The sequence below is a fragment of the Heterodontus francisci genome, chromosome 44, assembly GCF_036365525.1.
Source record: "Heterodontus francisci isolate sHetFra1 chromosome 44, sHetFra1.hap1, whole genome shotgun sequence".
Lineage (NCBI taxonomy): Eukaryota > Metazoa > Chordata > Chondrichthyes > Heterodontiformes > Heterodontidae > Heterodontus > Heterodontus francisci.
Window position 1 is genome coordinate 26,936,393 of NC_090414.1, and position 14,813 is coordinate 26,951,205.

The following is a 14,813-nucleotide window of genomic DNA, read 5'->3' on the forward strand; positions in this document are numbered from 1 at the left end:
GGGGGAAAGAGGGAGAGGAAGGGGGAAAGAGGGAGAGGAAGGGGGAAAGAGGAGAGGAAGGGGGAAAGAGGGAGAGGAAGGGGAAAGAGGAGAGGAAGGGGGAAAGAGGGAGAGGAAGGGGGAAAGAGGGAGAGGAAGGGGGAAAGAGGGAGAGGAAGGGGGAAAGAGGGAGAGGAAGGGGAAAGAGGGAGAGGAAGGGGGAAAGAGGGAGAGGAAGGGGGAAAGAGGGAGAGGAAGGGGGAAAGAGGGAGAGGAAGGGGGAAAGAGGGAGAGGAAGGGGGAAAGAGGGAGGGAAGGGGGAAAGAGGGAGGGGAAGGGGGAAAGAGGGAGAGGAAGGGGGAAAGAGGGAGAGGAAGGGGGAAAGAGGGAGAGGAAGGGGGAAAGAGGGAGAGGAAGGGGGAAAGAGGGAGAGGAAGGGGGAAAGAGGGAGAGGAAGGGGGAAAGAGGGAGAGGAAGGGGGAAAGAGGGAGAGGAAGGGGGAAAGAGGAAGAGGAAGGGGGAAAGAGGGAGGGGGAAGGGGAAGAGGGAGGGAAGGGGGAAAGAGGGAGAGGAAGGGGAAAGAGGGAGAGGAAGGGGGAAAGAGGGAGAGGAAGGGGGAAAGAGGGAGAGGAAGGGGGAAAGAGGGAGAGGAAGGGGGAAGAGGGAGAGGAAGGGGGAAGGAGGGAGAGGAAGGGGGAAGGGGGAAAGAGGGAGAGGACGGGGGAAGGGGGAAAGAGGGAGAGGAAGGGGGAATGGGGTGGAGGGAGAGGAAGGGGGAATGGGGTGGAGGGAGAGGAAGGGGAATGGGGTGGAGGGAGGAAGGGGAATTGGGCGGAGGGAGAGGAAGGGGGAAGCTGGGGGATGGGTAACAGGAGTGGAAGGGGGGCTGTTTAGCTATTTGTTTTCAAACCCACATCTGAATCAAATGGATTAATATGAATCAATTAGGCAACTTCTGCTGAGGTTATAACCATTCCTCAGACTTGAAACCCATGCTGTCCCTGCCAGGTCACGCAGAAATAAAATAATAAACCAGCTCTCATTAACCTCGACTAATGGAGAGATCCACTTGCTACAGTAGGTTAGTGTAATGCAGTGCGTGAGATCTCTGGTTAACAGACTCTGCCTCAGTCCACGTTGTACACACAGGGAAAGCAAAGGAGGAGAGAGGGGGGGCGGTGCAGGAAGGCAGGTGGGTTTCAATGAACTGCCATCCCGCGGTGGCAATATGCCAAGAATGTGCAATACATGATCAGATTTTAAAAAACTAAAAAATAAACTTAAAAACACTAACACAAAAAAAAAATCACAAAACAAGAATGAATCTAGGCCAGAAGTGTCAGTGCGAGTCCCGCACATTTGTCCCGATTAAACGTGGTGCCCTCCAACAACCCTGGACCAGTTTAGCCTTCCTTACAGCTTCAGTTCATTGGCAATTTTGGACGCAATGTTCTTGAATGCTATGGAGGTACCGGATATGCGTTTGAAACGGACTCCATTGAGGGACAGTCGGGGGAGTTTGCAAACCTCCATCTCCCACTGCACCAGATTGTCCTTGGTGGGGTCCCCGTGCATACAGAACAGCATGTACCTCTCCCGGCCCTCATGCTCACAGTTATTGGCATCCAATACCTTGCCAATCTCTTTCATCATCTCATTGGGCTCCATCGAGCTAGTCGTTTTCATGCTCCACGTGAAACGTAGTGACCGAGGTTTGGCATCTTTATTCTCATCCTTCTCCCCACTCAGGTTGGATCTGGAGGGAGAGAGTAGCCCTGTTACAATTAATATTGCACCACGTACAGCACAGAAACAGGCCATTCGGCCCATCCGCTCTGCTGGTGTTTCTGCTCCACACGAGCCTCCTCTCACCCCCTCTCCATATCCTTCTATTCCTTTCTCCCTCGTGTGTTTCTCCAGCTTCCCCTTTAATGTATCGATACTATTCACCTCAACCGCTCCCTGTGTAGCGAGTTCCACATTCTCCTCACTCGCTGGGGATAGAAGTTTCTCCTGAATTCCAATTGGATTTATCAGTGACTGTCTTATATTGATGGCCCCTAAGTTTTACACATTCTTCTTTCCATCTACCCTATCAAACCCCTTCATAATCTCAAATAAACCATCAAATCACCCCTCAGCCTCCCCTTGCCCAGAACAACCTGACTGTTCTGGAGGGTGACTTTGGACAATATCGAACAATATCGGAAGGTACAACTGGACTCAGTGCCACGACGATGGAGGAGAGAAGAGGGCGGGTTTAATTTTTAAATGCGTAATTCCAACTGCTCCTCATTTAGATTTACAGGAACGGGTAGCTTCAGGGTTCTCCCGCAGTCACACTGCCTGCAAACACACACTGTTTCAGTTCACAGGATGAAGAAGTGAGAGAATGGAGCAGAGGGGAGGGTGGCGGAGGGAGGGGAGGGTGGCGGAGGGAGGGGAGGCGGAGGGAGGAGGGAGGGGGGCGGAGGGAGGAGGAAGGGGGGGGGAGGGAGGAGGAAGGGGGGGGAGGGAGGAGGAAGGGGGGGGAGGGAGGAGGAAGGGGGGGGAAGGGGGGGGAGGGAGGAGGAAGGGGGGGGAGGGAGGAGGAAGGGGGGGGGAGGGAGGAGGAAGGGGGGGAGGGAGGAGGAAGGGGGGGGAGGGAGGAGGAAGGGGGGGGAGGGAGGAGGAAGGGGGGGGGAGGGAGGAGGAAGGGGGGGGAGGGAGGAGGAAGGGGGGGGGAGGGAGGAGGAAGGGGGGGGGGAGGGAGGAGGAAGGGGGGGGGAGGGAGGAGGAAGGGGGGGGGAGGGAGGAGGAAGGGGGGGGGAGGGAGGAGGAAGGGGGGGGGAGGGAGGAGGGAGGAGGAAGGGGGGAGGGAGGGGGGCGGAGGGAGGAGGGAGGGGGGCGGAGGGAGGAGGGAGGGGGGCGGAGGGTGGAGGGAGGGGGGCGGAGGGAGGAGGGAGGAGGGAGGGGGGGCGGAGGGAGGAGGGAGGGGGGGCGGAGGGAGGGGCGGAGGGAGGGAGGAGGGAGGGGGGCGAGGGAGGAGGGAGGGGGGGCGGAGGGAGGAGGGAGGGGGGGCGGAGGGAGGGGCGGAGGGAGGGAGGAGGGAGGGGGGCGGAGGGAGGAGGGAGGGGGGGCGGAGGGAGAGGGGGGGGGGCGGAGGGAGGAGGGAGGGGGGGCGGAGGGAGGAGGGAGGGGGGCGGAGGGAGGAGGGAGGGGGGGCGGAGGGAGGAGGGAGGGGGGGCGGAGGGAGGAGGGAGGGGGGGCGGAGGGAGGAGGGAGGGGGGGCGGAGGGAGGAGGGAGGAGGAGGAGGGCGGAGGGAGGAGGGGCGGAGGGAGGAGGGGCGGAGGGAGGAGGGCGGAGGGAGGAGGGGCGGAGGGAGGAGGGAGGAGGGAGGAGGGAGGGAGGGAGGAGGGAGGGAGGGAGGAGGGAGGGGGGGCGGAGGGAGGAGGGAGGGGGGGCGGAGGGAGGAGGAAGGGGGAAGGAGGGAGGGGGGAAGGAGGGAGGGGGGCGGAGGGAGGAGGGAGGGGGGGCGGAGGAGGAGGGAGGGGGGGCGGAGGGAGGAGGAAAGGGGAGGGAGGAGGGAGGGAGGGGGGAGGGGAGGGAGCAGATGGATGACTGCATTATTACAGATAGAGGTCCAGTCCAAGCTGCCGTTTTGAAAGGTACTGGGGCTGGTGCGACAAGCATTCAAGACCCCAACATTGTCTGAAACTCGCGAGGCTCAGCAATCTATAATCGTCCTTATACTTTTACACAAACAACTTGCATTACTTAGCACCATTAATGTAGTAAAACATCCCCAAGGTGCTTCACAGGAGCGGAAATCAGACAGAATTAGACCCCAAGATATTAGGGACAGGCGACCAAAAGCTCGGTTTTAAGGAGCATCTTAAAGGAGGAGAGAGAGAGGCGGAGAGGTTTAGGGAGGGAATTCCAGAGCTTAGGGCCCCAGGCAGCTGAAGGCACGGCCGCCAATGGTGGAACGATGGGAATCGGGGGATGGACAAGAGGCCGGAATTGGAGCAGCGCAGAGATCTCGGAGGGTTGTCGGGGCTGGAGGAGGTTACAGAGATAGGGAGGGTTGGAGGGGCTGGAGGAGGTTACAGAGATAGGGAGGGTTGAAGGGGCCGGAGGAGGTTACAGAGATAGGGAGGGTTGTAGGGGCTGCAGGAGGTTACAGAGATAGGGAGGGTTGTAGGGCTGGAGGAGGTTACAGAGATAGGGAGGGTTGAAGGGGCTGGAGGAGGTTCCAGAGATAGGGAGGGTTGAAGGGGCTGGAGGAGGTTCCAGAGATAGGGAGGGTTGAAGGGGCTGGAGGAGGTTCCAGAGATAGGGAGGGTTGTCGGGGCTGGAGGAGGTTCCAGAGATAGGGAGGGTTGCCGAGGCTGTAGGAGGTTACAGAGATAGGGAGGGTTGTCTGGGCCGGAGGAGGTTACAGAGATGAGGTGGGTTGTAGGGGCTGGAGGAGGTTACAGAGATAGGAAGGGTTGTCGGGGCTGGAGGAGGTTACAGAGATGAGGTGGGTTGTAGGGGCTGGAGGAGGTTACAGAGATAGGGAGGGTTGTCGGGGCCGGAGGAGGTTACAGAGATAGGAAGGGTTGTCGGGGCTGGAGGAGGTTACAGAGATGAGGTGGGTTGTAGGGGCTGGAGGAGGTTACAGAGATAGGGAGGGTTGTAGGGGTTGGAGGAGGTTACAGAGATAGGGAGGGTTGTAGGGGCTGGAGGAGGTTACAGAGATAGGGAGGGTTGTAGAGGCTGGAGGAGGTTACAGAGATAAGGAGGGTTGTAGGGGCTGGAGGAGGTTTCAGAGATAGGGAGGGTTGTCGGGGCCGGAGGAGGTTACAGAGATAGGGAGGGTTGTCGGGGCCGGAGGAGGTTTCAGAGATAGGGAGGTTGTCGGGGCTGGAGGAGGTTACAGAGATAGGGAGGGTTGTCGGGGCTGGAGGAGGTTACAGAGATAGGGAGGGTTGTCGGGGCCGGAGGAGGTTACAGAGATGAGGTGGGTTGTAGGGGCTGGAGGAGGTTACAGAGATAGGAAGGTTGTCGGGGCTGGAGGAGGTTACAGAGATGAGGTGGGTTGTAGGGGCTGGAGGAGGTTACAGAGATAGGGAGGGTTGTAGGGGTTGGAGGAGGTTACAGAGATAGGGAGGGTTGTAGGGGCTGGAGGAGGTTACAGAGATAGGGAGGGCTGGAGGAGGTTACAGAGATAGGGAGGGTTGTAGAGGCTGGAGGAGGTTACAGAGATAAGGAGGGTTGTAGGGGCTGGAGGAGGTTTCAGAGATAGGGAGGGTTGTCGGGGCTGGAGGAGGTTACAGAGATAGGGAGGGTTGTCGGGGCTGGAGGAGGTTACAGAGATAGGGAGGGTTGTCGGGGCTGGAGGAGGTTACAGAGATAGGGAGGGTCTTGATGGTGTTTTTTCCCCATCTTTTCAGTACAGACTCAAACCTCATCAGGCAATGGCAGCTAGTGAGGTCACGCAATAGGAGAAATCATTCACCGGTAACCAATCAGAAAGCTGATTATTGATCATTTCGATCCTGTGCCCTTTACAATTATTTTTGAAGTTCAGGTCATTTGTTTTTTCAAATCATTTTAATTCTCTACGTAACTGCAATCAGAGATGGGAGAGAGAGAGAGAGAGAGCCCAAGAAAATCAAACTGAATTCATTCCGGATTAGCCAGAGATTTGGGAATTTTGAAGGAGTAAGGATTTGCAGCAGTCAGCCGTGCGGTTAACAATCCCAGGATCCTGGTACACTGACCAAAAGTTGGAAGAGTTTGCAGGTTTGGAGAAGATTGGGACTCCGGAAAGCTGTCAGCAGAGAATAAAACAGATCATGGGTTCAAGTCTGGATCTCTCCACCGCACCACGGTGAATAGAAGTGAGATGGGGACTCTGAGAACAGCAGCACTCAGTCGGGGGACATAGCTCAGATCCAGGTGCTTCCAGAGAAAATAAATGGGGGATGGGGGGGTGGGGAAGGGGAGGGGGTTGTGGCAGAGGAGGAGGTGATCGTCATAAACGAGGCAGCCACATATCCAGGCAGTGCCCTGTGCTGAGGCAGGGAATATGACCGGGGCCATTCTGGTGTAAGGATCAAGCAAAGCACCCGCGGAGCACTCAGCATCTCCCACCATCATGGTGAAGCTGCTTCCAAGAGGCACCATTTACAGTCAGTCCTGCCTGGCCAGTGAGCACACAGTTACACAGGGACCTCAGCAGAGGCCAGGAGTGAGCTGCATACCCACACTCTCTGCCAGCTGCCAGGGGACGGCAGACAGAGAACTTAGTGAGACAGTCCCGAGTTTATCACAGCTACAGCAGTAGCTGCTCCTCAGAGAGATGAGTATTGGAAACAACTGGGGTTTTTAAGTGACACGAGGTCTCCGTCTCACTATCCAGGGAACCCCCAGAAAAAGTGCAGGTCTGCATATGTCTGCTGAAAATGGGATCAATCTGCTTTGATGCTTTCCACAGCTGCATAGTGATTGTCTAGAGCAACAGGTGAAGAACTGAAAGCTTGGGCAGGGTGTCAGAGGGTGAGCAAGGCCCATGCCCCAGCATGATTGGTGCCTTCGAGAGCAGTAGGAACACACTGGGAGGAAGAAAAAGTTTGGCCCAAGGGTTTCCAATCCTGTGAGGGCCAGTGGAGGGGGGTGCGGAGGCCGTCTGGGGCTTGACAGGAGTGGGGGTGGGGGGGGTGCCCCACAGATCATGGGGCCTGGCAAGGTGAGTAGGAGGGGTGACGAGTCTGGTGAACCTCTCACGCTTCCCATTTCCTGACTGTTAGCTAGTGACACCTGCCAGAAACAGTCACACATGGCTAATGGGGATAGGTGTAGGGAACCTGACTGGGCTGTGATGCTCTCCTTGGTCGAATAGCCTACTGGCACTCGCTGGCTGGGCGCTCAAATGGGGAATGGCCACTGTTTCCCCAGCAAGAGGCAGCACCTTGAGGTGGGTTGGGGGCGAGTGGGAAATAAAGGAAGATGATAACTTTGGAGGAGGTTTGCAGCCAGTTTGAAAGTGACCCGAGGATCTGGTTTTAACAATGATGTTTAGCTGTATGGCCACAGGCTGTTACAAAGTGCAAAGACTTGCTCATGTCCCCTTGATAGAAATCTTACAGTCTGGATAACTGCGAGAGGTGATAAGAGGCAGAAGTTTTACACAAGTGGTAGTGGATTCTCACCTTGAGCCCTCAGCTCGCTCTCTGATGTCTCCCTCATGGGGCATCCTCAAAAATATAATCAAAGTTCAAATTTAGAACAAAACAAGGAATACAACCTTCTTACATAAACTGCAGTAAAACAGGAGGTAAATGGCCCAGGCAGCCTGAAGCAGAATCCCCAATCCTACCACCCTGATCCAGAGTGTTTAGGATAATGAGGAGTCTCCACATGAATGCAGTTTAACCAATGCCCGCTCCCAAACTACATCCGTCTCTGTCTCTTCCCCCTTGGAGACCGCTGTCCCCTTCCCCAAGACCCCCACACTGCTGTGACCACCAAAGCAGACCCGCGCTTTTGTTTATTTGTTATATTTTAAAAGGTCAGGAATATACAAGCAGCGTCAATCTACAAAAACTTTCTCAGCCAATATTAACCCTGCCACTGTTCTCACTATCAGCCTGTTTCCAGCTGTCAGATTCTGTGGCGAACAAAGCTGAGCCCTGTTCTGTCATTTACAGGCTGTGGGATTCTCCACCCTGCAATTTTACAGCCACTTCATCTCCCTCCTCCCCAATCTGCCCCCAGTTTCCTCCACATTGTCCAGAAACACTGTCAGCTGTTCTGACGCACACCCATTTTCTAACATTGTGGAACTGCCATTTTTTAATATTTGTGGATTTTGCACTTTGCACATGGAGCTGCAGCTGAAGCCTGCGAGGTGTGAAATACACAGCGTTTGGTGGAGGGATGGATTCTGACTACTTCAATTGGACTAACAGAACTGCCCGAAGTCACCAGACAGAAGAGGGCACATCACTCCTACAACAGTCTAATACAAAATGCAATACAACAGAGAGAAGGTTACATTGCAAGAAATTCAGGTTATTACTGCTGGAATCACTGACATCATAAACGATAGGCAGGTTTTATGTTTATGGTTTAGAGATACAGCACTGAAACAGGCCCTTCGGTCCACCGAGTCTGTGCCGACCATCAACCACCCATTTATACTAATCCTACACTAATCCCATATTCCTACCAAACATCCCCATCTGTCCTATATTTCCCTACCAGCCTACCTATACAAGTGACAATTTATAATGGCCAATTTACCTATCAACCTGCAAGTCTTTGGCATGTGGGAGGAAACCAAGACACCTGGAGGAAACCCACGCAGACACAGGGAGAACTTGCAAAACTCCACACAGGCAGTACCCAGAATTGAACCCGGGTCGCTGGAGCTGTGAGGCTGCGGTGCTAACCACTGCGCTGCCCCTTAAAATGTCGAGAAATGTCTCTCTCCAGCAGCACAACTGTGGAGAGTCAGCAGAGTGACCCACACCCAGGGCCAGAGCTTAATCCATCTCCCGTCACTCTCCAGACAGGCTGTCAGACTGACCCACACCCAGGCCACAGCTTAATCCATCTCCTGGTCACTCTCCAGACCGGCTGTCAGACTGACCCACACCCAGGGCCACAGCTTAATCCATCTCCCGGTCACTGTCCAGACAGGCTGTCAGACTGACCCACACCCAGGGCCACTGCTTAATCCATCTCCCGGTCACTCTCCAGACAGGCTGTCAGACTGACCCACACCCAGGGCCAGAGCTTAATCCATCTCCCGGTCACTCTCCAGACAGGCTGTCAGACTGACCCACACCCAGGGCCAGAGCTTAATCCATCTCCCGGTCACTCTCCAGACAGGCTGTCAGACTGACCCACACCCAGGGCCAGAGCTTAATCCATCTCCCGGTCACTCTCCAGACAGGCTGTCAGACTGACCCACACCCAGGGCCAGAGCTTATCCATCTCCCGGTCACTCTCCAGACAGGCTGTCAGACTGACCCACACCCAGGGCACTGCTTAATCCATCTCCCGGTCACTCTCCAGACAGGCTGTCAGACTGACCCACACCCAGGGCCACTGCTTAATCCATCTGCTGGTACTCTCCAGACAGGCTGTCAGACTGACCCACACCCAGGGGCCACTGCTTAATCCATCTCCCGGTCACTCTCCAGACAGGCTGTCAGACTGACCCACACCCAGGGCCAGAGCTTAATCCATCTCCCGGTCACTCTCCAGACAGGCTGTCTGACTGACCCACACCCAGGGCCAGAGCTTAATCCATCTCCTGGTAAACTCTCCAGACAGGCTGTCAGACTGACCCACACCCAGGGCCACTGCTTAATCCATCTCCCGGTCACTCTCCAGACAGGCTGTCAGACTGACCCACACCCAGGGCCACAGCTTAATCCATCTCCTGGTCACTCTCCAGACAGGCTGTCAGACTGACCCACACCCAGGGTGCATCTCAGCTTGTCATCTGGTTGAAGTCCAGTTTAGCAGCTCGTATGTGTGAGGCTGTTGTCACCAGAAGCTTTCCAATTCAGGCTGTGCCATGCTAGGCCAGCTACTGACAGCTTCGCATCGAGGCACCATTTCACATCCAGCTGCCTCTGGCGGGGTAGCTGTGAAGTGCAGACTGGCACCGAGGAGCTCAGGCTCAACTCACTAGCCTGGCCTGTAAAACGCTTGATAAAGCACAGACCTCCCAAACAAAAGGCACCCTTGCAATGCTACATTTACATAACATTTACTCTTAACAGACTGATGTTCCAGACCATGGACAGAACTGACACGCAATCTAGAGTCTGTCTTAAAGGCACAGGGCAGATTTAGTCACAGCTGCTCAGTGTATTACACTTGATAGACGCCATTCCTGTAAGCAGACACTGCACTTTCCTTACTGTGAACAATGCACAAACATGCAGATACAAAGAGATCATCGGCACGGTCCCAGATCAGTAAATTCCGAGAGTATGTTATCCTCTCAGAGTTAGTGTTCGAATCAAAGCAGCACTTCCTTGTACACCTGGGGTCCTGGGCTTTCTCTGCTCAGTTGGTAATGAGACATTACACTTTTGCTAATGGAATGTTGTTACAAGTGTTTAGGGGACAGCGCTCTGTGGATTTGTTTTCTCATCAAAACCACAAAGTGACTTGAATTTTTCTCACTTTTGAATCATGTTGATCTGCTCCCCAGGGAAATTGCTGAGGTCCCTCAGCAGAACGAAACTCCACCCTAACGTATAAAATTCTACCAGTCTCAGTACTGCCTCTTTAGCAACCTCAGCATTCTGAATATTTACACTGCGGCCCTCTCCTCCTGACAGAGTGCTCCGATACTGGGGCACGATCCGTCACCCCCAACCACTTCACCTCAGTGATTATAATCAGCTATTCGACTGTGAACTGCATCTCTGCTGGGCCCAGTCCTGTCCTGTTTCCAGCAGTGTGGTCACTGAATGATGAATAGGAGGGGGTGGGAACAACGCTGCCCCTCAAACCCTGGGGAACCGAGCTCACAGTGGACCTGAAACAACTAACACAGCCATGTCTGCCTGTACAGAGGAGACGGACTCCGGGGGAGAGTCCACTGACGGACTCCGGGGGAGAGTCACTGACGGACTCCGGGGAGAGTCACTGACGGACTCCGGGGAGAGTCACTGACGGACTCCGGGGAGAGTCACTGACGGACTCCGGGGAGAGTCACTGACGGACTCCGGGGAGAGTCACTGACGGACTCCGGGGAGAGTCACTGACGGACTCCGGGGAGAGTCACTGACGGACTCCGGGGAGAGTCACTGACGGACTCCGGGGAGAGTCACTGACGGACTCCGGGGAGAGTCACTGACGGACTCCGGGAGAGTCACTGACGGACTCCGGGGAGAGTCACTGACGGACTCCGGGGAGAGTCACTGACGGACTCCGGGGAGAGTCACTGACGGACTCCGGGGAGAGTCACTGACGGACTCCGGGGAGAGTCACTGACGGACTCCGGGGAGAGTCACTGACGGACTCCGGGGAGAGTCACTGACGGACTCCGGGGAGAGTCACTGATTGTGTTGGAATTGATTTCTGGCTGAGTTATTGATTGTGTTGGGATTGATTTCTGGCTGAGTTATTGATTGTGTTGGGATTGATTTCGGGCTGAGTTATTGATTGTGTTGGATTGGTTTCTGGCTGAGTTATTTGATTGTGTTGGGATTGATTTCTGGCTGAGTTATTGATTGTGTTGGGATTGATTTCGGGGCAAGTTATTGATTGTGTTGGGATTGATTTCTGGCTGAGTTATTGATTGCGTTGGGATTGATTTCTGGCTGAGTTATTGATTGTGTTGGGATTGATTTCGGGCAAGTTTATTGATTGTGTTGGGATTGATTTCTGGCTGAGTTATTGATTGTGTTGGAATTGATTTCTGGCTGAGTTATTGATTGTGTTGGGATTGATTTCGGGCTGAGTTATTGATTGTGTTGGGATTGATTTCTGGCTGAGTTATTGATTGTGTTGGGATTGATTTCTGGCTGAGTTATTGATTGTGTTGGGATTGATTTCGGGGCAAGTTATTGATTGTGTTGGGATTGATTTCTGGCTGAGTTATTGATTGTGTTGGAATGATTTCGGGCTGAGTTATTGATTGTGTTGGGATTGGTTTCTGCTGAGTTATTGATTGTGTTGGGATTGATTTCTGGCTGAGTTATTGATTGTGTTGGGATTGATTTCTGGCTGAGTTATTGATTGTGTTGGGATTGATTTCTGGCTGAGTTATTGATTGCGTTGGGATTGATTTCTGGCTGAGTTATGATTGTGTTGGGATTGATTCGGGCTGAGTTATTGATTGTGTTGGGATTGATTCTGGCTGAGTTATTGATTGTGTTGGGATTGATTTCGGGCTGAGTTATTGATTGTGTTGGGATTGATTTCGGGCTGAGTTATTGATTGTGTTGGGATTGATTTTCTGGCTGAGTTATTGATTGTGTTGGGATTGATTTTCTGGCTGAGTTATTGATTGTGTTGGGATTGATTTCTGGCTGAGTTATTGATTGTGTTGGGATTGATTTCGGGCTGAGTTATTGATTGTGTTGGATTGGTTCTGGCTGAGTTATTGATTGTGTTGGGATTGATTTCTGGCTGAGTTATTGATTGTGTTGGGATTGATTTCTGGCTGAGTTATTGATTGTGTTGGGATTGATTTCGGGCTGAGTTATTGATTGTGTTGGGATTGATTTTCTGGCTGAGTTATTGATTGCGTTGGGATTGATTTCTGGCTGAGTTATTGATTGTGTTGGGATTGATTTCGGCTGAGTTATTGATTGCGTTGGGAATGATTTCGGCTGAGTTATGATTGGTTGGATTCATTTCGGGCTGAGTATTGATTGTGTTGGGATTCATTTCGGGCTGAGTTATTGATTGTGTTGGGATTCATTTCGGGCTGAGTTATTGATTGTGTTGGGATTGATTTCGGGCTGAGTTATTGATTGTGTTGGGATTGATTCGGGCTGAGTTATTGATTGTGTTGGGATTGATTTCGGGCTGAGTTATTGATTGTGTTGGGATTGATTTCTGGCTGAGTTATTGATTGTGTTGGGATTGATTTCTGGCTGAGTTATTGATTGCGTTGGATTGATTTCTGGCTGAGTTATTGATTGCGTTGGGATTGATTTCTGGCTGAGTATTGATTGTGTTGGGATTGATTTCGGGCTGAGTTATTGATTGCGTTGGGATTGATTTCTGGCTGAGTTATTGATTGCGTTGGGATGATTTCTGGCTGAGTTATTGATTGCGTTGGGATTGATTTCTGGCTGAGTTATTGATTGTGTTGGGATTGATTTCGGGCTGAGTTATTGATTGTGTTGGGATTGATTTCTGGCTGAGTTATTGATTGTGTTGGGATTGATTTCGGGCTGAGTTATTGATTGCGTTGGGATTGATTTCTGGCTGAGTTATTGATTGTGTTGGGATTGATTTCTGGCTGAGTTATTGATTGTGTTGGGATTGATTTCTGGCTGAGTTATTGATTGTGTTGGATTGATTTCTGGCTGAGTTATTGATTGCGTTGGGATTGATTTCTGGCTGAGTTATTGATTGTGTTGGGATTGATTTCGGGCTGAGTATTGATTGTGTTGGGATTGATTTCTGGCTGAGTTATTGATTGTGTTGGGATTGATTTCGGGCTGAGTATTGATTGTGTTGGGATTGATTTCTGGCTGAGTTATTGATTGTGTTGGGATTGATTTCTGGCTGAGTTATTGATTGTGTTGGGATTGATTTCGGGCTGAGTTATTGATTGTGTTGGATTGATTTCGGGCTGAGTTATTGATTGCGTTGGGATTGATTTCTGGCTGAGTTTATTGATTGTGTTGGGATTGATTTCGGGCTGAGTTATTGATTGTGTTGGGATTCATTTCTGGCTGAGTTATTGATTGTGTTGGGATCGATTTCGGGGCAAGTTATTGATTGTGTGGGATTGATTTCTGTCTGAGTTATTGATTGTGTTGGGATTGATTTCGGGCTGAGTTATTGATTGTGTTGGGATTGATTTCGGGCTGAGTTATTGATTGTGTTGGGATTGATTTCTGGCTGAGTTATTGATTGTGTTGGGATTGATTTCTGGCTGAGTTATTGATTGTGTTGGGATTGATTTCTGGCTGAGTTATTGATTGTGTTGGGATTGATTTCGGCTGAGTTATTGATTGTGTTGGGATTGATTTCGGGCTGAGTTATTGATTGTGTTGGGATTGATTTCGGGCTGAGTTATTGATTGTGTTGGATTCATTTCGGGCTGAGTTATTGATTGTGTTGGGATTGATTTCTGGCTGAGTTATTGATTGCGTTGGGATTGATTTCGGGCTGAGTTATTGATTGTGTTGGGATTGATTTCGGGCTGAGTTATTGATTGTGTTGGGATTGATTTCGGGCTGAGTTATTGATTGTGTGGGATTGATTTCTGGCTGAGTTATTGATTGTGTTGGGATTGATTTCGGGCTGAGTTATTGATCAAGTTGTCGTTGAGATTGAGCTGTGCTGCTGCAGCTTCCAATCACCTAGATGCCTTTATGTTGCGGTGGAGGTTCAGCAAGTGCTTTCTCTTCCCCCTCCCCATTGCTGCTCTCCCCCATTTACAATTCCACCTGGAGCCTGCGGTCATCAGTTTGCAGCCTGAGTTTCCCCAGATCTGGGAAAACGTGAGATTCAACAGAAGAATGGCAGGCAAATTATATTAGTAATCGATGGTGAGAATGTTGTGGGTTTACTGTCATTGGTAGTTGTATAACATGAAGTGCCTATTAAACACAACAGTAATGCTCATAATACAGGCACAACGAACAGGTTAGCGTCATTCGAGGTTAGACCAGGCATGCATTGAGAGAAGCAGCTCCCCTTACTCCCAACTCTCCCTGCCAGATACCTGCCATACCCCAGCCTTGAAGACGGTGTGCCAGCACATGTGGAGGTGGAATCCAGTACTGGAGCCCACGGCTTCTGGAGGGGATGCGATTGGGGGATAAGACAACACTGATGTGAAGGGTTAAATCTCTCTGCCCCCACACCAATGGCAATTGGGTGTATGGGGTCAACCCACCCTGGCCAGTTAGAGAGAGAGGCTTCCTTTGCCCACCCCCGGAGATGATTGTAGAGAGAGAGACTCCTTTACCCACCCCTGGAGAGGATTGTAGAGAGAGAGGGGCTTCCTTTGCCCACCCACGGAGAGGATTGTAGAGAGAGAGGCTCCTTTGCCCACCCACGGAGAGGATTGAAGAGAGAGAGGGGCTTCCTTTGCCCACCCACGGAGAGGATTGTAGAGAGAGAGGCTTTCCTTTGCCCACCCACCGAG

The 14,813-nt window shown here is 52.2% G+C and overlaps 1 protein-coding gene across 2 annotated transcripts in view; it reads right to left on the reverse strand.

The window, feature by feature from the left end:
- Positions 1-782: 782 nt before the first annotated feature.
- The window catches only part of LOC137355924 (serine/threonine-protein kinase MARK2-like), a 193,880-nt gene continuing 179,849 nt past the window's right edge, over positions 783-14,813 (reverse strand). The window contains exons 17-18 of one of the 2 annotated variants that reach the window (XM_068021588.1): positions 7,159-7,203; positions 783-1,735 (exon numbers count right to left, since the gene is read on the reverse strand). In XM_068021588.1, coding sequence (XP_067877689.1) covers positions 1,393-1,735; positions 7,159-7,203 — 388 coding nt within the window. In that variant the 3' untranslated portion in view covers positions 783-1,392. The remainder of the gene's footprint in view (positions 1,736-7,158; positions 7,204-14,813) is intronic. The other variant, XM_068021589.1, reaches the window with a different exon arrangement.